The following is a 22,465-nucleotide window of genomic DNA, read 5'->3' on the forward strand; positions in this document are numbered from 1 at the left end:
CCGCTTCCGCTCGCGGGGTTTCCGCTGCCGGGAGCGGGGCGATGGCGGCGGGCGGCGCCGACCCGCGTACGGCCGACGTGGAGGAGGACGCCTCGCAGCTCGTCTTCCCCAAGGGTGGGCGCCCGGCCGGGCCGCGCCGTGACGGGAGGGAGGCGGCGGGGGGTGGGGTGGGGTGGGGGAACGAAGTTCTGCCAGGGGTAGGTGAAAAAACACGTTGCATGTGTGAGAAAGTGTGAGAAACCAGGAGGCTGTGGCTGCAAAAGTAAAATGGGCAATCAAAAAGACAAACACATTGGGTAGTCGTGCAAAACGGTGTGATTTTAATCTATATTTATACCTACATATTTCAGAAATTCTGTCCAATCATTGGCAAAGGGCTTGCACGATTACAGTGAAGCACGCTTATTTCTTTATTTTCTAAAGCTCAGTTACATAAAAAACTCCCATAAGTGGACTTTTTAATCCATGCTTTACCTTTTTTTTTTATGCTGGTGTTCATTCATTCAAATATAGAATTTGAAACTGCGGAAACTCTTCTAAATTCGGAAGTGCATATGCTTCTTGAGCATCGTAAGCAACAGAATGAGAGTGCAGAAGATGAGCAGGAGCTTTCTGAAGTCTTCATGAAAACTTTGAATTACACAGCGCGCTTCAGCCGCTTCAAAAACCGTGAAACCATTGCCAGTGTTCGTAGGTGAGTGGAAGAATTAGAATATAAGACTATATTGGTGAATTTGAAATGTAATATTGATGTTGTTTTATGCAGGTACAGTTTAGTGGTGCTTCCTGATTTGGACTCATAAATCTTGTCTTTCTGGAAAGACAAGACCTTTTATCATAATTCTTCATGTAGGATTGTACTTGGTCTTGGTCCTGCCTTCTGAACTGCTTTGACAGCAGATTGACAGCAGATTTCAGTAAATGGGAGGCTTTTCTAGACTATTTTTAGAGTTATTCTGGGGGAAATGGGGCTTCCCGTGGTGGTGATTTTTTCCTGTTAAATTATGTAATGTATTTATTTCTGGAAAATAAATAAATAACAGAACACTTGAATTCAGTGCCATAAGCATGGTAGTTCTTTGGTGTCTGTTTGGTTTGTGTTACGCCTCTTTATATTTCTGTCTTGTAATTTCACCAACTTGTTGTCTTCCCTTACAGTTTGCTGCTCCAGAAAAAGCTCCATAAATTTGAATTGGCATGTTTGGCTAACTTGTGTCCTGAGACAGCTGAGGAAGCCAAAGCTTTGATTCCTAGGTGAGCATTTATATATTGCCAAAGGACTGGTTTATACTTTCCTGTGATCTAAAGGTAGCTATGGACAGATACCTTATTTTCAATATGGGTCTGTTGATGGAGAAGCTTTCTGTCTCAGTCTTTCTTCAGGTATTTGTTGATCTTTGTTGATTTGTTGATCTGTTGATTTGTTGACAGTGAAGCAAACTTTCTAAGTATCCCTAAGGCACTTGAGATAAAATTTACTGGAATGAGTCAATGGCTCAAATTGTGGTTCTCTGCTGTGTTTTTTGTTTGTTTGTTTCTGTTGGAGCAAACAACACAGTGTTCCTATGAACTGTTCTGTAATGTACAGGTGGGACATAAACTTCTTCCAGTATCATATTTTACTTTGTTACCTCATGGCCTGAGAAAGAGGAGGAAATCAAACTGATCTGAACCGCGTTTTCTTCCTTGTATGCTAAGATTCCACAGAATAATAGAATATTTCAGGTTGGAAAAGACCCATAAGATCATTAAGTCCAATCATCCACCTAACTACCAAATCCACCACTAAACCATGTCCCTAAGTGCCACATCCACATTTCTTAGATAGCTCCAGGGAAAGAGACCCCATCACTTCCCTGGGCAGCCCATGCCAATGCCTAACCACCCCTTCTGGGAAGAAATTACTCCAAATGTCCCATCTAAACCTCCCTTGGTGCAACTTCAGGCTCTTTCCTTGTGTTCTTCACAGTAAGTCTGTACTGGCTTATGAGCATGAGGCTAAATGGGCTTCATTTAGAGGTCTGTTTAAGCCAGCACCGGGGTTGCCTTTTTGATACAATGATTTGAAATCATTCAGCAGAATGTTCTGGGAAGGAAGCAGTTCTCTCACCTACAGAGAGGGCATTGCGTGGGTATCTGAAATGAATACAGAGGGTAGTGGGAAGACTACTTCAAAAACTTTTAATAAACCCTCATTGTTTTTTATCTTGCAGCCTGGAGGGCCGATTTGAAGATGAGGAATTACAGCAGATTCTTGATGACATTCAGACTAAACGCAGCTTCCAGTACTAAGGTTAACCCTCAACTCTTCCGTATAAGGCAGAAAAATCTGAGAGCTTTGATTGTTTCTCAGCCCTCTGTACCAATCCAGCTCCCCGTCTGAGTAAGGGAGTTGTGGATAAAGGGTACTCCAGCATTGGCACGTGCAGGTGTTCCCGAACTGGGGATGAGTTTAGTCCTCTTGGTTTGTTCCATGTGTGTTTGGTTAAGGACTCCTGTATTGTGAGGGCCAAAGAATCTGAAAAGTCTTAGTGGCTCAAGTATTTGTTTCTTGTATGCCCTTCTCCCTGATTTGGGATTGTTCTACGTGTTTCTGCTTTTTAGCAGAAATGTAGATTTTTTTATTTTTTTTTTGTGAACTTCCAAAAGAGATGGGAACACTGCTTCTTGACTCATGAGACCTGACTCTTGGAAGATGGAGGGACGGGCAGAGTCTGTTTCTGTCTTTTTTAATCGTTCGATCGGGATAGTGGAATTTTACAGCTTCTGTAACTTTGTATTGCTGTTTAGTGTAAATTAAAAGACATTTCTAATTAAGTGTGTGGTGGCACGTTCTGTCAGCAATTTGCCAGTCTGTGTTTTGTGAACGTTGGATGCTTGTCCTGGTTTTATTACGAGGGCCTTTTCAATAAACACTAGCTTGGAAGGAGAAAAAAACGCGGGGGGGGGGGGGGGGGGGGGGCCGGGGGGGCGGGTGGGACGAGGGCCGCGGCGCGGCGCCGCTGACAGGGCGCAGAGCGCGGGGCGGGCCGGGCCGTCCCGTCAGGGTTGCGCGACAGGGGCCCCGCCCCGCCGCCGCCTCACGTGACCCGAGGCGCGGGGCCACCGGCCCCTCAGTGCGCACGCGCGCGCCGCTTGGCGCCTCCACCCGCGTGGGGAAGGAACCCGGGGGCGGGGCGTCTGGCTTCCGGCACGTCTGGCAGCGCCGCGCATGCGTAGTCTCCGCGGCCTCTCGCGCCGCCGTGCGTCTTGACGTAGGGCGCGTGCTCCGCCCCCGTCGCTGGTGGGGGCAGGAAGATGGCGGCGGGCCGCGGAGGGGGCGCGTGAGGCGGCGGCGGGACGGGACGGGAACGTGCGGGACGGGACGGACGGGATAGCGCCGGGACAGCACGGACGGGACGGGACGGGACGGACGCGACTCCGGCGGGACGGTGAGTGCGGCTCGGGGGCTCGGGGGCGGGCCGCCGGCGGCGCCCAGCGGTTGGGAGCGCGGCTCTTCCGCCATGTTTAGGCCGCGGCCCAGGCGCGGGGAAGGGGCCGAGCCCCCGGGCGCGGCGCTGAGGGCAGCGGGAAGGGCACGGCAGGGCCGGGCGGGTAGGGGGTTTCCGGGACCTGCTGCCGGGCCTCGGACCTGGGCGGTTGGGCCTCTGCTGCCAGGCCTCCGCCCCGCGCCTCGCACGGCTCTCCCGGGCCTGCCTCTCCTTGGTTCCCCCTCCCACCCCCCTTTTTTTTTCTTCTTTAAGCACTACTGTTTCTTCCTGTGCCTTGGGTTTGAGGCTTGGGGTCAGGCTGGGATCGCTTGGAGAGGCGAGTTAGGCAGCCCAGGCCTCTGCGGGCTGGGTAGAACCCCATGTGGCAGGCAGCTTATGACGCTGGAAGGGAGGGTGGGCCTGGTAAGTGTGTGGTGGCACGTTCTGTCAGTAATTTGCCAGTCTGAATGAGTAGTAAACATAGGGGACTTCTAAATGCTAAAAATGCTATAAACTGCTTCTCTTTTTGACCAGAGACAACTCACTAAACTTTATGCTTTCTTGAAAGTGGGTGTTAATTCTCTATTGCTATTAGATTCTTTTTTAAAATTGCATGCTTGTATGCCTTGAAATACAATATTTTATGGTATTGATACTCATTTGAGCGTATCTGTTCATCTTACGAAACTTGTTGTAGGTAAGTAGTTCGATACTCTGCTGGTTTCCTACCTCATGAAATTCTTAATCACCATTTTTGAGCAGCAGTTGGGAATCTGTTTTTCTGTGTAGCTGTTAGTTCCTCATCCTTATTGCAACCTGCATTTATGCTTTTATACTTCTAACTCAGAAACGCTTCTGTGCTTCCTGTAAGAAAGGCACTACCACATCCATATCTGTCAGAAAGCTTACAGTATGTAGACAATACTGTATCAAAATACTTAGGGTTCCTTCTTCCTGACTGATTTGTCAGCAAAATTGACTTTTAATTCTAAGCGGTTTGCTACAATTTTCTCATATCATCTGGAGTATAATAATACATAAAATATCTGTAAAAATCTAGTTCTTAACATCTTATTCAGTTATGCTATAGTATTCCTAAGGGGAAGCTCTGAAACTGTGATTAAAATACATTTTATTTAAGCACTCTCAGCTTAGTAAGAACAATTGGTTGTGTCTTTTGGTTGATTTGCTGTTAGCATTTTTGGAGTTCGCTGCCCACCTGCTCCACACTTCAGAAGCTCCGCTTGACTTAACCTGCGGACATCTGACTGTTTCAGAAGTTGATGGAATTAACCAGATTAAGGGCATCAGTTTTGAGAAAAAAAATACTGACAGATCATGGAGGAGCATCTCTTTGAGCTGTACAGAACGTTATGTGAAAATAACTAGTGCACGTTTTGTCATGGAACCATAGGATGGGTTGGGTTGGAAGGGACCTCAAAGCCCGCCTGGCTCCAGCCCCCTGCCCTGGGCAGGGCCCCCTCTCCCCAGCCCAGGCTGCCCCCAGCCCCACCCAGCCTGGCCTTGGGCACTACCAGGGATGGGGCAGCCACAGCTGCTCTGGGCAGCCTGGGCCAGTATCTAAATATCATCTAATCTAATAGGAAACTCTTAGAGTTGCTAAAATACTTTAACAGTTTGTAGTATCTGACACTAAAAGTTTGCCTCGGTTACATTAAGTGTTGGTCCTTCACTGGATCCTTGCTCTTTCAAGTTGTAAAAGAATGTCAACCAAAAAGCAGCAGTAAACGTCGCTGTGTTCAAGGGAATTGGAAAATTTCTCATCAGTTTTTTTGTTCCTGTTAGCAGCAGATCAGCGCAGGAAGTAATAATATGATCATAAATTAAACTTGAAATGTAGGTAGCTTTTGACAGCAAAAAGAGGTTTTGATCAAAGGAGATGAGAAAGTTTCTGTTTTGTTTCCATCCCTGGCAGATGTCTTAGTCTTCCGAGTGACGTGAAAAAAAAACAGGGAGAAGACTTGATTGTGTAGGGACACGAAAACAATACAGTTTAACTTTGCGCTGAGATAGTTCGGAGCAAAATATTTCACTTGTTGCATCTGCTAGCTGCAGGGTTCATATCTAGGGAATTTCTCTAGTTTGTTCATTAAAACTGAAACAGAAAATAGTTAGAATCTTGCCCAGATATTACTCTAGCTTATATTTTCAGGAAGGTAGTCATATCTTTGTGCAGGAATATTCAAAAAACAAGTTGGAAAACTGTTTGTAGTATGTCTGTGAATTTTCCCAAGTTTGTTGATTTGCCATATTTTTCTTGCTGTTATCATATCATTTTGTTAATGGAAATTTAATGTAAAGTAAAAGCAGGTGTACAGTTTGGCATAGTTAATGAAAAAAATTCATTGACAACTAAACTGCAGTTAAAATGAATATTGTTAGAGCTTAATAATGGGGCGAGGATATGGTAAAGATCTTCCAAAAGGTTGAAACCTTAACATAAGTTTTCCTCTCTTACCTAGAAAATCTGTGAAAGTAAGAGCAGAGAAGTAGACTTCTGATAACTAAGCAGTTCTTGGTTTTGTGTTACTCACTTCACTTCAGCGTTGAGAACACATGGTCCCAGGCTTTCAGAATGATACCAAACGTACCCGCAGTCCGTTCTTGCCCACTAGTGTTTAGAAACAACATTTGCTGGAATTCCATTTCTGGTTCAACCTGCTCTCCGCATCCTGGCTGGGTGGAACACTCATTCTGTTGTGAAACTTGAAATGGGATACCAAGTATATATTTACCAGGAAAGAAAACGAGCCAGTCTCTCTTGTGTGGTATTACTTTTGATAATGCTTTTGGTATAAAGACACTGCATGCACTGTGATGGGAAGTACTGATTAAAATGATTTTTTGTTTTGTGGTAGGGTAATATAAATTGACGTTTATAGTGGGGAAAGGTAAGGCCTGAGCGCGTTTAAGCATAGTAGAAGCTTGCATTTTTGTGGAGGTTGTGATTAGAAATGTTGTCAAGTCTTACAGCCCTGCATTGCTGTTATTTTTTTTCCTATTTTTTAAAAAAAAATCCAGTTTCTTGCTTTTGTTTAAAGGGGACTTGGTCTGCAGAAAACAAAACAAAACAAAAAAACAACCGAACACTAACCACCATGCCCAGACAGTTGTACCTGTGAATGGCTTAAGCATAAGTCTGGACATACAACTTGAAACCTATGAAGTTCATTATTACCAAGTTCACAGAATCACAGAATATTTTGGGTTGGAAGGGACCTCAAAGCCCATTTGGTTCCAGCCCCCTGCCCCGGCTGTCCCCAGCCCCACCCATCGTGGCCTTGGGCACTGCCAGGGATGGGGCACCCACAGCTCCTCGGGCAGCCTGGGCCAGGGCCTCCTTGCCCTCAGAGGGAAGAATTCTTCCATAAATCTAACCTAAACCTACGCCTTTTAGTTTAAAGCCATTACTCCTTGTCCTATCGCTACTCCCCTTATCAAAGAGTCCCTCCCCAGCTCTCTTGTAGCTCCCTTTAGGCGCTGGCAGGCTGCTATGAGGTCTCCCTGGAGCCTTCTCTTCACCAGGCTGAACAACCCCAACTCCCTCAGCCTGTAGAAGAGTTGCTCCAGCCCCTTGATCATTTTCGTGGCCTTCCTTTGGCCTCATTCTAATGCTTGTGTGTCCTTGTGCTGGGGCCCCAGAGCTGAGCGCAGGCTCCAGGTGGGATCTCACAGGGGTGGAGCAGAGGGGCACAATCCCCTCCCTCACCCTTCTGGCTGCGCAGCTGCTGGTTCAGCCCGGGGTACAGGTGACTCTCAGGGCTGTAAGCACACATTGCCAGCTCACGTAGAGCCTGTTGTCAACCAAAAGTTGCATTCTCTCGAGCTACTTTATGGTTTTGGTATAGATCCTTCTTATTTTAGAGTCATCACTGTTATTTGTAATGCATTCTCCGAATATGGAGGAATACTGGGAATCAAATTATTTTATGCTTTGAAAGGAAGCTACTTGGTATTGTTACTGTTTCCCTCCAACGATGCTACTCTGTGTCACATTAAACAAAGAAATACGATTCTGTGTAGCAAGAATGGCCCTGGTCTATAAAGAGCATGTAGATGGTCTTTACTAATAACATTAAAAAAAACCCTCATGTTCATAAAGGTACCTTGTTGTTCAGGAAGAATAAATGCTAACTTCCACAGTATGGGAAAACCTACTACCAATGAATTGTACTGAGGAAGTTACAACAAAATCTTGCTGGAATTGGGGTTGTTTTGTTCTAAGCAGTTTCAGTAGTTGTTATTTTTATCAAAATTTCTCTCCTGCAGGAAGACTTACAGCATTAAACTTCACTGTAGAATAACCCTGGTAAAACTTGTTATACGCACATGTTGTTTAATTACATGGAAGTGTTCATATACGTGCATATAATATAAAAACTGATTTTTCATGTTTTTAAGTATTAAATGAAATGATTTCTTTCTCTCTGGGTGCTTGCATACTGCAACAAGTAACCTTGGTACATTTTTTTCCTAACAGACTTACAAATCTATCTTCAGTTTCATTTTTCCATTTAAATGTGATTTTTTTTCCATGCAGTTCCTCAAACTAAGCACTTAATGTTTTCTGTTTACTTTAAATTAATGAATTCGTGTTGATATGAAGAACAGTATTTGTCGTGAGCTCATTGCTGTCAATTAATCTTTGCTAAAATGATACATAGTGGATAATAAACTTTATTTTATATAAGCATTTTGAGGCTTTGAAAATGTATTCTGTAGAGCTGTGAATTTGATATAACCTAAAATTTTTAGTGCTTTTAAATAATTTAAATTTAATTTAAAAGTTAAAAATAATAAACTATGCTTTGCTGCCTCTCTTCTCTTGGTTCCAGAGTTCATGCAGTTTCTCAAGCAGCTGCACAGGGAGAGCATTTCTGTGAGTGAAAGGGAGGCTTTTTGGGGTAACTTTTATTCTGTCTCAATTTTCTGCTTTGGCCTGCACCTTACAAATGCTGGTTTTGGAGCAGTTGAGGCAGTAGGGAAAGAAGTGCTGCTGGGAACCATCCGTCTCTGCAGTAGCTTTGCAGGCTGTTGCTGCGCTGAGTGGCTGTGACTGTGTCTTGGTAGGCAGGCTGCACTATTCATGTTTTTAACTAAGATGGCAGCTCTGTCAGCTCTTTGGAAAATGCGTCCCTAAATGCTTAAAAACATCTCTGTTCAGTAGCAAGCTGTAATTTAAGACAGTTGGTCATGAAACTTGGCTTTCAGATTGTATAGTCCCTCCCCCGTAACTTTATCTGAAAGTGACCACCCCCAGTGGAGTAAGGCAGCAGTGTGAGCCAAAGTGGTTCTGCAACTACAAGTAGAGATGGCTTCAAACTGAGGTTCTTTTATGTGCTTCATGATGAGCACGCAGCCTTAATATAAAGCATGCACTTGATTTAATCAGTGTTTCTTTGGTTTAAATACTTGTTTGAGGTTTCCTTTAAATCACTTCCCTAGATCAAAAGGAGGCTTGCAGCAGAAGATGTTAGTGTGCTCCTTTGTAAAGGGAGGCCAGAGACTCGATGGCTAACAAGCAGTCTGCCATATTTTCTGTGTTTGCTTTAGTTCCGGTGTTTATTATCAAGCTGTGGCAGCTCAGTGATTTGCATTCTGCTGTGGGTGCATGAGTATTTGTCAACAAATTTGAGTCTGGCAGAGCTGCGTTTTGGATCTGCTACGTAACGCCCCTGCTCTGGGGGATGCAGTACGTGGCTTCATGGTGCTGCTGCAGCTCTGTGCTGTCCTGGCCTGCCCAGGGGCTGTTTGTCATCCCAGCTGGCATTGCAGCCTGCAGCGGTAACTTCCCCTGCTCCTCCTTTTCGTTTGTTTTCTCATCAAGTGTCTGTCTGTAGGGGCATTCCTGGAACTGGATTTTGACTAATGATAACAAAAAAAAGGGTTTCTTAACATGGTAGTTCCTTAGGTGGATGGCCAGTTCGGTCACACAAAGCCTCACTGGATTAAAGGAGGATTACAGGGCGGGAACATGCAGCTGGGGGCAAGGCAGGACTTTATTTGGTGTCGACAGCTTTAGGTTTGGTTCAGGTCATGATAGAACTTGATCTAAGCAATCCTCTAGGCTCTTTGTACTGAAGTTCACAGAGCAGTTATCACCACGTTTAATTTGTGTGACCAGGATGAGGAGTTGTGCTTCCTCACATTGTTCCCCTTCCCCCACACCCAATAAAAATCAATTTCCTTTCAAAATGCCTTTCTTTCTCTAGAGTCATGTTTGTAAGCAAATTGTTTTTCCTCTTTGCAGAGATTACTCACATTTTGTAGCAAGAAAATCATAGATTGACCAAATCTGCAAGTAAAAGGGCTGTGGACTCTGTGTTAATACAGCATACTTGTTCTCAAATGTTTGTGCAGTTACTAAATTGTAGAGCTGGGAGTTAAACTCATACTTGAGTCAGTCCTCAAACCATGTTTTGCTATCTCTTTCTGTTGGTGGATGCAAATATTTCTGTGTCTCAACAAATTTGAGCCTAATAAGCATGCTTGATCTATTTCTGGTAATACCTTCTGCAGAGCCTGGAGCAGTAAAGCTGCCGAGTATATTAGTACAGTAAGATGAAAATACCAGCCTAGAACTGTAGAGTGGAATGCTGGTTTTGCCAGGAGAGCTAGCTGATATTCTCAGGGCAGGTGGTATGAAGTAGAAAAGAAATGCCAAGGGATTTTAGGCCTTTGGAGAACTTAGTTTTCTGACCTGCAGCTCTCTGGGGACATGTTCTCTTACTGAACTGCTGTTCTCATGGGGAGCCTGACTTCCTGTAACTGGAGGAATTGAGATTTGGCAACCTTAACTCTTTAAAATACTTTGTGCAGAACCGATGTATGTGAACTTGGAATTTTCTTAACCGAAAGATGTGTTGGTGGAGAAGATGAATGGATGTGCTTTTATTGAACAACACTAAATGGTAAATATTAGTTACTAGAGAAGCTTAAATGTGGTGGTTGAGCAGTGTACATAAAGTCACGTACAGGCTTTGTAATCACACATAGGGATTTGTATGCCTCCTGATTCGTGAGGAAGGGCATCTGGATGAGATGCCTGTGTGATTTCAGCTAAAAGAAAACGTATTTTTAATTCACATTTGTTAAAATGGTTTTGTTTTCTGAATTTAGTGTTCAGTAAAAACGATGCAATTCTGTTCATTCAAGTGATTATAATGTAACCACATGAACTGGGCCTGGCTCTTTTTGTGCTGAGCTAGCAAAAGGAAATGTCTTGTTTAACAAAATAAGTCTACAGTGCATAGTTGACTTTGCCAGAGCTGCCAGAAGTCTTAAATTCATGTTTGAAGGTTGTCATCTCTTTTTATTTCTTTGAGAAAGAGTGACTATAGAAAATAAGTGATCTAAGACTTAGCTTACACTGTATGACAGGATTGTATAATACTAAAATAAAATTTACAAAAAAGGAACAAGTCTTACAAAAATCTGCAATTAGTTATTTGGGGGCTCAGTTGTATGAGTATGTGGTATATACATCAGCCATCGCTGTACAAAGTGTTGTGTTCAAGGTTCCTTGATAGGAGAATCTCCATGTTGGCTGTTTTCAAATAAGTGTGTTTCAAATCAAGCTGCTAGAATAGCTCAAGTAATGTTATACAGACTTGCAGACACACAGAACTGAAGATTAGTTATCTTTTTTTTTTTTTTTTGGCTATTGTCAGCTTGTTCCTCTTTAGATAGTTTCTAGCCCAGCAAGTAGCAAACAGTTTATATGTTGACCTTCCACAGCAAACTGGCAGAAGTTTACAAATATTCTAGACTTAAATCTTAACTGGAATAGAAAATGGGAAACTAAGCTCTGCAATTCTGTCTTTATTGATGTAACTAATGCCACAGTCATAACTGGACTTGATCAGAATAATTCAGAAGTGTTTTCTTGCACTGATTTCATAATTTAGGGTGTTTTGGGTTGTCTTTTTTTTTCTTGTTTTGTTTTTAAACTGGCCTTCCCTGACTCACCAGTAAGTTAACCCTACAGTGTAGTGTGTGGTGTGAATTTCTGTAGCAGGGTCTGTAGGAGTTATTTAGCAGCATTGCATGATTTCGTGAAGTTTGAACTGTTCTCACCAGTTTCTCTACTCTAGACTAAATGTGTTTCTTCAGTAGCTGTGTTGGGACATAGCAACTGAAGGTATTAATTTGCATTTATTCCTGTAAAAATAGCTGCTTATTTAACTGCTCCCAACTCTGCATTTTGGTCTGGGGAGGGAGAACAAACAACTCTGCGTCTCGGATTTATTTTGTGTGTGCATCTCCAAGTTTTCATCAAGAGAGAATCAAAAACCTTTGAAAAAAATCTCCTTGGGTAATGCTAGAATATTACGGTGGGCCAGTACATTACAGGGCATTTATTTTGCAGTGTGGCAGGAGCAGTGTTTAGAATCTTCTCGTGTTGACTTCATGAGGTAAGGACGTGTTGAGAAGATGGGGGCTCTGTCTTGCGGAGGTCTCTGCTTCTGGATGCGAGTTATCCAGGCTGTAGACATGGCTGGGGAATGATTTTGAGTATTAAAATACACAAATAAATAAAATTCTGTTCTCTTGCAATGTTCTGTTGAAGTATAAAATCTTTTTGGAGAGAGAGGTAGAAAAGAGTTTTTAATTATAGTTAATAAGTACAGGAAAAATCTCATCTTCTGCTTTTAGTTCTGTTTATCACAATTCTTGCTTCCTCTGTGAATGCACCTTTTCTTCACATGATTATGAATGATAGCGTTATTTTGCTTCCTCCTGCTGTTCTTGAGGACTTGAGTTTCTTAGTAATGGAAATTTAATATGCTGTTCTTCTATTTTTATTTGGCAAAGAATCTGGTATGGCAAACAGCACTGCAGAAGACTGGCCAAGTAACACCAAGGAAAAAGGAGCGTTCTCTGGGTCATCATGCAGAGAGTTCTGTAATCCTTTTTCTTTGCTTTTAACATTTGGTTTTATGTAAAAGCTGTACGAGTTAAGGGTATGTTTGCTAAGTGTTCAATAGAGTAAGGTTACGAAGGACAAATCGTAAAAAGTTTCAACTTACTAATTTCCAAGTCTTTTTTAAAAAAAAAAAAAAAAAAAAAAAAAACAGCTTCGATATTTTCTTGCCATTGAAGTTGGAATTCAACAACCCAAGTTTAATATTTTTAAAATGTTTGCTTCTGTTTCATAGTGTGAACAGCATCAGACTGTCATTAGATGATGTGGACTTCATTTATCAGCTGAATCTCAGTAGATTGCTCCTGAATCAAAGATAGCAGCTGCTGTGTTGTGTCCTGCAAACTGCTATAGTCCCGCTGGTTCTTTTTTCCATACACTGATCATAAAGTTCTCAGATGATGTTTTGTAGGATTTCTTTTAATTATTTTTTTTCCTGTTCTCTGCTGATTGTGTGTTTTATAAAATGAGGGCTTGAGTCTTTTATTGAGGTCTCTCGTGCCAGGAGCTGACTGTAGCCAAATGGAAGCACAGTGGCTGTATTTCTTCCCTGTGGTGCCTAGATCGTAATTTGTCTCTAGAATCTAGAAAAGTTCCAGTTCAGTCTTACGTGAGATGAGAGGGAAAGATGATGACAAGCTGGTGGTTTGGGAGTTCACATACCTAGACAGCTCTTGAGTTGAGAGAGACCTAGAAACACTTGAGGGAACAGGTCAACAGAAACCTTGTGAAGATGAGCAAGGAGACCTGCGGGGTCTGTACCTGGGGCCTGGCCTTGTGCTCTTGAGCATCCCTAGCAGACGCAGCTGTGTCTTCTTAATTTGTTTCTTGCAAAGATTATCATTAGTTCAGCAAGTCCTGATATAATGCATAGCTGAAGAAGAATATGTTGATACTTAGGGTTAGCAAGCATGAGAGAGGCCTTTTGTGCTTTTAAGTTGTCTTTCCTTTCCTTTTGTCATCCTGTGTTAAGTGATTTAAAGTTAGTCCAAATTTTGCTTCCTGGCAAAGTAAGCTTCAGAGCAAAGCAGCATCGGTAACCACTTGTGCATGAAAACAAAGCTGGACATGTTTCAGCCAGTTAAGATGAATTGCTATTGTATTAGTGACTCACAGGGCTAAAAGAGACAGACTGGGTTACAATTTAAATGCAGCTCTTGTCAAATGCCACGTAGGAGTCAAGGTGAAGGAATTAATTGGTAATTCAGAGAGGAAGAATATTGTTTTACTATTAAAACTGATTGAAGTATTGCAAGTCAATTTTAATTTATGGCAAAACAATCAAATCAGTAACACTGAAATCTTAGCAGTAAACCAAATCCTGTGCATCTTCCAGCTGAAGTCTAGTGCAGCCTCACAAACATCCATCCTTGTTTGAAGTGCATGACAAGAAACTTGCTGTACAAGTCCCTTTTGTGGGGTGCAGAAAGGGAGTTGTTCTGGGGCATCTGACTTGGGGAAGCAGTTTTCTCTCCTGTGGTGAAAGCAGTAAAGCAGGATATGGCTCTAGAGTCTAGTGAATGGAAGTATTTTGATTTTTTAATAATGTATTTATGCACCAGTCTTCTGCAAATGACATGTCTGTTCGGAATTAGGTAGGGGTTTAGTTTGAGCATAAGTTGAATTACGTCTGAGATCTTCTTGGTTATTTGGTATTTCCTTGCCACTCAAAATGCGGATTTTGAAGAATCTGTTAAATGTACATGTAAGTTAAGTGCAGCTGAGCAGATTCAACTGCGCAAGTTCCTCAGGTTAACAAAGCCTGGGAGACACTTTCAGTCTGTAATTTTTTTTTCCCTTTGTAGCCCATTCTCCCTTGGGCTTTTAGATGTCTTCATTTCAGATTATCTGTCTGCATGCTTTCTCCAATGTTCCAGAGAGTCTTGGGGCTTGTGTGTTTGTATGTAAAACTTGAAAGGTGTAGGGCTTCCTTTCTCAATCAAATATTGACATTGCTTCTCTTCCTGCAGAGAATAAATATTTTGAATCAAAACCAGCATCAAAATAATTGTATTTTTCCAGGTCTTGCTCACAGTATGGTGATACATTTTTTTTTTTTTTGATATGCTAAAAATGCTACATATTCTATAGTTTCAGACTATCATTTGGGTATATGTGTTTGGGATGAGCGAGTTCAGAGCTGAAATGAAGGGGAAAAAGCTGTCAATGTAGTAGATTCATGGCTGTGTATGAAACGCATTTTTCAGGTGTCTCCAAATAGCAAGAGATTAAGACATTAGGGCAGAGTAATAAATTTTGACTTGGTCAATGGTTACTTTATCAACCTTCATGTTTTTCATGCAATTGTAGGAGATATTATTTTACATCTGTTGGAACAGAATGTCCAGGTCTGGGAAAGCTACCAAATCCTTTTCCCCAACTTTGCATGGTCTGAATTCAGAACCCATTCATCTGGAAGTTCTTGTTACAGATAGAATACAGCAGTGATTGAATGCTAGTATGTATTACCAGTATCTTTAAAGGCAGCAGAGCCCTGGGGAAATCCTGAGAAAATGTTGATTAAAAATAGTCTTGTATGATATAGGTCAGTATTTTTGTCTTTAGTTTTGTGATTCATGTTTTAGGGACATTTTTATTAATTTTATTATAAATTTTATAATATTTTTTATTTATAATAAAATTTTATTATTTTATTTAATTCAAAGTCGGACTGAGATTTAAAAATACTCAAAGGACAGGAATTGTATGCATTTTCTCCTGTTCTTGTTTTTTTGTCTTTTATTTAAAGTATGTCGTTGCATGGCCATGGGGCTGTGTTGGGCAAACTTGTACTGCACTGTTGCATGTCAGTGACCACTGCAAGATTTCCTTATCGCTGCATTGGATGCTCTTTTTTTTTTTTTTGGTCAAAAGTCATGTTCTGTTAAGGAAGTACTTCTGTGTTCCTGCTTAACATAGCTGTTGCCTCACTTGGGTAACTACTGGGAAAGACATCAGTGAAGTGTAGTACTGTAAATCGGTACAGCACAGGATGGTTTGGGTTGGAAGGGACCTCAAAGACCCCTGTCCCCAGCCCAGGCAGCCCCCAGCCTCATGCAGCCTGGCCTTGGCCACTGCCAGGGATGGGGGCACCCACAGCTTCCCTGGACAGCCTGGGTCAGGGCCTCATCACCCTCACAGGAAAAAATTCCTTCCTTGTATCTAATCTAAATCTGCCCTCTTTTACTTCAAAGCCATAACTCCTTTTCCTGTCCCTGCACTCCACTGTCAAAGTCCCTCCCCAGCTCTCCTGCAGGTTCCCGTTAGGCACGTGGCTTCTGTAAGGTTTCCCCAGAGCCTTCTCTTCTCCAGGCTGCACAACTCCAACTCCCTCAGTCTGGCTCCACAGAGAGGTGCTCCAGCTCTCTGAGCATTCTCATGGGGCCTCCTTCTGGGCCCCAGAGATGAACGCAGGGCTGCAGGGGGGGTCTCCAGAGAGCAGAGCAGAGGGACACAATCCCCTCCCTCACCCCGCTCCTGTTGGTACAGCCCAGGGTACGGGTGGCTTTCTGGGCTGGGAGCACATATTGCCGGCTCGTGTTGAGTTTTTCCGCCAACGCCAACCCCAGGACCTTCTCCTCAGGGCTGCTCTCAATCCACTAATTGCTCAGCCTGTGGGTAATATAATGTTACTTTTATTATTATGAAAAAATTATCATTTCTATTATTATTTATATTATTTTAATTATTTATTTATGAATTAATTATATTTACTAGTTTTATTATTTTATTTATTTTATTATTTTTAACATTGCTGTTAAAAGGTAATTAATAGTACTGATTAAATTGTTTGAGATTCTTGAGTGCCTCACACACTTGTACAATTCTCAGACTTTGGGTAATTCTTATACCGTAAATGTAATGAAACACTTTCCAATAAAACAGGAGATTGAAATGCAAAGTAGCTTGAGGAATTGGTCAAAATAATGTATTCTTTACTAGCTCTTTAAATGAGCATCCTTTTTTCTTCATATTTTTCCCTCTTTTCCCTGTGGAATTTTGTCTTGTACTGTGAAGGAAATGTGGTCAATCTTTGCTTCAGAAAAATTGCAACATCTGCATAGAGCAGAATCAAAGTTACCTCTCTGGAAGAGTTTAACTCATTGTCAGCTAGACCGATTGCTTTAAGCAGATTCCCAGTGTATCTTCAGGAAAGCGTAGTGGAAGTTGCCATCTGTGCTGTTTTTTTCAGCATTTCTAGTAAAGTGTATTTTTAACACGTGTAGATTATAAGCATATCTGCTTCAGCAAATGAAACAGGAGATGCAAAAATGTTGATTTAATCTTTTGCTCAGGTTTATTTCCTCTTTAAAGGAATAATTATTTTCAGAACGCCTAATTCAGGTAATTTAAAACATTAGGAAGACAGTTTACTTAAAGATTACATGATTTGCAAAAATAAAAATCCTTTTTTATCTATCCCTCCCCCCAGTGATTTTGTGCTTCCAAGACATGCCAATGAGTCTCGCGGTGTGTCACAGTTCGAAGCCCTTAGCCATGATGGTTTGCTCCATTCCTGTGTAGTGGAGAGTAAAATGAGCTGCGTGGACGTATCTGTGGTTTTGGTCTTTAAAACCTGAAACATTTTGCTAAAGATAGTGGAAGTGGCATGCCTCAGGAGTATATTATTCTACACAATTCTTTTACAGTGGGAAGAAGATTCCCAGGTAAGGAAGAACACTGGATGGTGAGATCTAGAAAGAATTTTCCCAGAAATAACATGAATGTTTCAGGAATGGGAAAGACATAGAAGTGCCCACTGCTGGTCTCCAGAGCAGGGAGGGATGTTGTTTAAAAGGATGAAAAAAGGGAGAACATTTTGGAATGCCTTTACTTGCAAAGTTTCAGCACTGAATAACATGTTGGACTAGGTCTGATGTTATTTAGATGTACTTAAGAATTTCTTAATGTAGAAGTTAAATGCAGAGTGCTTTTTTCAGAAATGATTATTCACCATAGGATTTTTTAAATTGGACAAGCACAGCTGGTAAATGTACAATGTACAGATGCTGCTTTCTTTCCTTTTAGTAACATTTCTCCAATCAAATGAAGTAGGTATTACTGATGTGTTGAACAGTGAGTTGTTATGCTGACTTCGCACTGTGGTGCTATCTTGTACTTTCTGCCTGGGAAGCTGAATTACTTCTTCTATAAAAGTATTTTTTTCCGCTGAATGACCTGAGTCGTATTTTGGACTCCAATGTGCTATTGCAATGCAAATAATTAGTTAATTTTCACTGTTTCTGTTATACTGCGGAAGTGTTTTCCTTTAAGGCTTTTTTTAACTTTACAGTTTTTTAGCTGATACAAGTGAGCTAAGGGAGAGACTGTTGAGGCACTGGTCGCAAAAGCACAAGACAAGTTAGGGTACTGGTAGCTTCAATATTAAACTGCTGTGTTTGTCTGACTCAAGTAGAAGTTCTTGGAGGTGAATGTTCCATTTTGATCTGATAACTGAATGCAGAGGAAAAGCCTTAATTTGTAAAACTTCTTGGAAACGTCATTTGCTGTGTGTATACACAGCTGCATGCTCTAGGTATGACGTATGCAAAGATGACTTGGGTGTAAGGATATTGTGTGGATAAAAGCATTTATCATGCTTTTTTTCAAGGCATTATTAGAAGGACATGATTATGAGCAGCTGGATGAAATCCTTCTGTAAATTCATACCATTTGCAACTGCATGAAGGAAGCTTTTTGTGATGGAGGCAGTGATCTCAAATGTTGAAGAAAACTTTTTTTGGTCTAAGTGCAAGGAGGTGTAATTAACATCCGTATATGCCTTTGATAACCATAAACCATTGTTTCCACTGCTACTCCTGTTAAGTGAATGGTGTTTACAATAATCTAAGCCAGAGACTGCTTGAAATAGCTTTGGGAATGTCCCGTCTAAAATGGCTCATATAGTAAATGTTTATTTACCTATATTTGAAAGAGATTTTTTTTTCAGGAGATCTGTTTTTCTGAAATGTGAGAGTGATTGGTGAATTAACCTGTTGCTTTAGAGCATTTCTCTAAAAAGGTGTTTTTATATTATGTCTTCTTACAAATATCTGATCAAAGTATTTTGGAAGCTGCAGCATGTGTGTGTCTGCATTCTTACTCTTGGTTCTTGAAATTCATTTTTCCATTCCCTGTAAGGGAATACAGATACTGTGTGGGCTTGAAAAGTTACCTTATTTTTCCTCTCACTGGCTTAAAGGTGTCTTTAGACTTGATAGTAATTAGAAGTGTTTTTTTTTTTTTTTTTTTTTTTTTTTTTTCCTCTGGTTTTCTTTTCCTAAGAGTTGTAGGAGAACGTGAGATAGCGTTGGGGTACTTGGCATACTTCCTGCGCAAGAAAGTTCTGCCTCCTTTTTCTTGTTTCAAAGGAGCTTAATGTTTCAGTAATGGTGTGGTGACAGGGATGTTACTAGGTCTACCTCCAAACACTATCTTATTAGGCCACCTGGTACTGAGCAGCTTTCAGGCAAATACGAAAGCTTGTTTATGTAAAAGTTCTTATTTTTCCAATTACACAAATTGGTCTAATAAAAGATGCTACTCTTGCCAATGGTCTTAAATTTTCTGACCTCATTTAAGGAAATGTGTCATTTTAGTTCAGTCTTTTGTCTTCAGAGCTAACAGCAAGATGTCATTGGTGATAGTGTTACTGTTCACCTGACGCCCATTCGGTTAGCAGTAGGAAGGAGCGTATGACTTCTAGGTTTGCAAAGCTGTGCAGGATCAGCCCTGCCCCATACCAACAATCGCGTGTTGGAAGGCAGCCTGCACCTCGGCACTATTTCATACCCTCTTTTCTATCTAACACGTCTATCTGACCTTTATTTTGCTGTTTAAAAAAATGAAACATTTTTCAATTACTGAGATAAAGGCAAGATAAAGCTGTAAGCTCAGTGGTTGAAATATCTTTCCAGCTCCCTCAAATTGAGAGTCCGAGTACTTTAATTAAACTTAAATTGCATTCATGGATGTCCAGGCAGATTTCAGTTTCCTGTTCTGAATTCTACCAGTTCCGTTTTCATTCCTTTTATTAAATGCACTCTGACTCTGGGTAAGCATGTTAGCATTTGTGCAAATAAGATTTCTCAGCATTGTTTGCTTTCTTCAATTTATTTTGGTTTAAACTCATGCCAAACTACAACTTGGGGACAGAGGAGTACTAGCTGAAAATTAAGTTTGAGTTTTCACTGGTTCAGCATGTGTCAGTACTTAATCTGAAGTCCGTATTTACATTAAAGTCAGTATATTTTGTAGCTTTCAGCTCTGAGGAGCTTGCTATGGTATCACGTGGAGATTTTACAGAATTAAAAATTACTTTTAGGCTAATTTCTCTTTGTCAGAAAAAAAATAGCTATTGCTGGTGGTGAGCAATGGCATTTTGCATCACTAGATCTGTACATTCTTTTTGTTCTTATTTTTTATTGCCCTTCTTTTTCTGTCCTATTAAACCTTCTTTATTTCAACACTTTTTTTTTTTTTTTTTACATTTTTGTTCCCTGTTTCTCTCCACCATTCCCCCTGGGATTGGTTGATCGGAGTGAGTGGATGGTTATGTGGTGCTGAGCTGCTGGCTGGGTTAAACCTCAACGGGGTGATGTTTGGTTACACTTAGAGAATCTTGAAAATGACATAATTGATTGATTTTTGCAGTAATGGAATTGAAAGTGTACCTTAAGGCAGAAAGTGATCTGTGGTGTGCTTATTATAAGCTATGTAAAGGAAATGTAATTTCATTTTTGCATCCTAGAGTAAGGTTTTAGTGTAGTCATTTAAAACTTTTTTCCTTGTTAATAGTTTAAATGGCAAGTACCATGGTGTTTCCTGTTGTATACTGAATCTGAAGCATCACCTTGTTTGGAAGGAGCTGCTTGTTTCTAGCCCGTATTCTTATTGAGGGCATTTTTTTCCTGCAGTTAGGCAATAATATAACAGACTTTATAGTGATGTGTTTCAGTACAAAATTCCTCTCAATATTTGATCAAAGTTAGTTATCACTTGATCACTTTAAGGTGAGTGATATGTGACACAGAGGAAGAAAAACACTTGTTCAGAGAACGCTGCAAATGTAACTTCAAGAAGTACTGTTTACTGGGTAGAAGTATTATTCATACTTGTAGACTTAAGTTATTGGAGGTACTAATATTGCAGTTTTATCATTATTGTGTAGTAACCTATTGTTTCACTTTTTTAAATCTTTCAGAAACAAGATAGCCATGGCCACAGAAATTGGCTCCCCGCCCCGATTTTTCCATATGCCGAGGTTCCAGCACCAGGCGCCTCGGCAGTTGTTCTACAAAAGACCTGATTTTGCACAGCAGCAAGCAATGCAACAGCTTACTTTTGATGGAAAACGAATGCGAAAAGCTGTGAACCGAAAGACTATAGACTACAATCCCTCTGTAATTAAATATTTGGAGGTTGGTTAATTTTCTGGTTTTGTTTGAAAAACATTTTTCCTTCATGGAATTTGGAATTCCATTTTCCAGATGTCTGTAGAGCAGTCTGGAATATCGAAAGATCTACTGCTCCATTTTCAAACCAAGTGACAAATGCCTGTAAACTTGGTTTAGGGTGAACACACGTTTTTGGTAATTTGTAATAAAACTGCACGTATACACAACTGAATTTACAGTTAAATTGTAAACATCAATTTTAACATCGTCTGTTTTGGAATTACAACTTGGGAGTGCATATGAATGTCTTGTGTGATGTTCTGAGTACTTGGTGGATACAACTCAGTGTAAACAATGTAATTATCTTATTTTTAAATAAAAAGTTCTTGGAGTGGGAATAAACCATTTCCCTTTCTCCTCCAAAACCAGATCACCATAAAATGTATTTTCGTTTTACTAAATAACACTGTTTTGAACTGTGGTCTCTGAAAATCCTATTCTGTACTTTTAAAAGATAGAGAACAACTTTAATGAAGTTTTCTGAAGAAATCGTTCTGTGAAAAGTGATTATTTAGCTTTCCTGATGGGGTGGTTTTCATTTCTTCATAAATAAAATTCTTTGATCAAGATATACTCTACAAATGCTGACTATTAGTTCAGAAGACAGAGAATCAAATCTGCAAATAGAGGAATTGTTCAGATCTCAACAGCAACATTGCAAAGGTGTGATGAACTGAATTTGGTCTGCTGTGGCCAGTGCATGATTGTAGTTCGTAGATGTTAACAATTCAAAGATTTTTCTTACTTAAATTTATAAGTTATTGTCTAAGATCTGTTTAAATACTAAATATTACAACATTCTTAATATTTTAGGAATGCCCCCCCAAAAAAAAACTCTAGTGGACAAATTGTAAAAAAACAATTGTAGTAGCTCAGGACCTCTGTTTCACTTCGGCAGAAATAAGCTATCTTGTTCCTCTATTTATTAAATACATAAATGGGGGGGGAAATATGTTTTGAATGCTTGGGATATAGCAAAATTCCACTTCAGTCACTATTTGTAACATTAAGAGGATTTGATACGGTCCCACAAAAAAGTGGATAACAGTTTATACGTAATTCATTCTTGGCTTAAGAAATTCTGGCAAACTGTAGTAGGGTATGCTAGAAATGTTTTAACTAATGTTCTAGCTTATGTTTCTGATGTGTACACATGCAAGTTGGTAATATGAAGCCAAAATTTTTCATTTCTATTTCAGGGGAGGTTTAGGTTGGGAATTCTGAGCCATTTCTTCTCAGAAAGGGTAGTCAGGCATTGGAACAGGTTACCCAGAGAGGTAGTGGCCATTGTTCCTGGGGGTGTTTAAGAAAAGGTTGGACTTGATGCTTGGAGGTATGATTTAGTGAATGACATTGGTAGTAGGGTGATGGTTAGACCAGATGATCTTGGAGGTCTTTTCCAACTTTAATGACTGTATGTAAAGTACTTTTTTTAAAAGCTGGTGTTTGGCATGTCAAATTTAACACACCCAAGGTGTTTTTATCACTGAGTCTTCTAAGTTTCATGCATTTCAGTGCAATGTTATCTTTACTTGATGCTTTGGAATTTGCCAACCAGGCTGTCAACACGCTATTTTCTGTTGTTTAACAATGAA

General features: G+C 40.7%; 2 protein-coding genes across 8 annotated transcripts in view; both read left to right on the forward strand.

Moving 5' to 3' along the window:
- On the forward strand, window positions 1-2,817 carry POLR2D (RNA polymerase II subunit D). Its single transcript, XM_035334977.1, has 4 exons — window positions 1-114; window positions 514-694; window positions 1,159-1,254; window positions 2,214-2,817. The coding sequence occupies exons 1-4, from the start codon at window positions 42-44 to the stop codon at window positions 2,290-2,292; spliced, it is 429 nt and encodes a 142-aa protein (XP_035190868.1). The 5' UTR covers window positions 1-41; the 3' UTR covers window positions 2,293-2,817.
- A 523-nt stretch (window positions 2,818-3,340) lies between these two features.
- Window positions 3,341-22,465, forward strand: part of WDR33 (WD repeat domain 33) — a 67,707-nt gene continuing 48,582 nt past the window's right edge. Inside the window, exons 1-3 of one of the 7 annotated variants that reach the window (XM_035334029.1) lie at window positions 3,341-3,365; window positions 3,410-3,431; window positions 20,610-20,834. In XM_035334029.1, coding sequence (XP_035189920.1) covers window positions 20,631-20,834 — 204 coding nt within the window. In that variant the 5' untranslated portion in view covers window positions 3,341-3,365; window positions 3,410-3,431; window positions 20,610-20,630. Of the gene's footprint in view, window positions 3,432-3,743; window positions 3,894-20,609; window positions 20,835-22,465 lie in introns of those variants that run through there. The other 6 variants (XM_035334028.1, XM_035334030.1, XM_035334027.1 and 3 more) reach the window with 6 other exon arrangements.

This window comes from Oxyura jamaicensis, chromosome 9 (genome assembly GCF_011077185.1).
Source record: "Oxyura jamaicensis isolate SHBP4307 breed ruddy duck chromosome 9, BPBGC_Ojam_1.0, whole genome shotgun sequence".
Taxonomy (NCBI): domain Eukaryota; kingdom Metazoa; phylum Chordata; class Aves; order Anseriformes; family Anatidae; genus Oxyura; species Oxyura jamaicensis.

What these genes read in the sequence shown, in the direction of transcription:
- POLR2D (XM_035334977.1), top strand. Translation starts at nt 42, where the DNA reads ATGGCGGCGGGCGGCGCCGACCCGCGTACGGCCGACGTGGAGGAGGAC. An exon ending in ACCATTGCCAGTGTTCGTAG is followed by an intron (nt 695 to 1,158) that starts GTGAGTGGAAGA and finishes CTTCCCTTACAG; the next exon opens with TTTGCTGCTCCAGAAAAAGC. An exon ending in GCCAAAGCTTTGATTCCTAG is followed by an intron (nt 1,255 to 2,213) that starts GTGAGCATTTAT and finishes TTTATCTTGCAG; the next exon opens with CCTGGAGGGCCGATTTGAAG.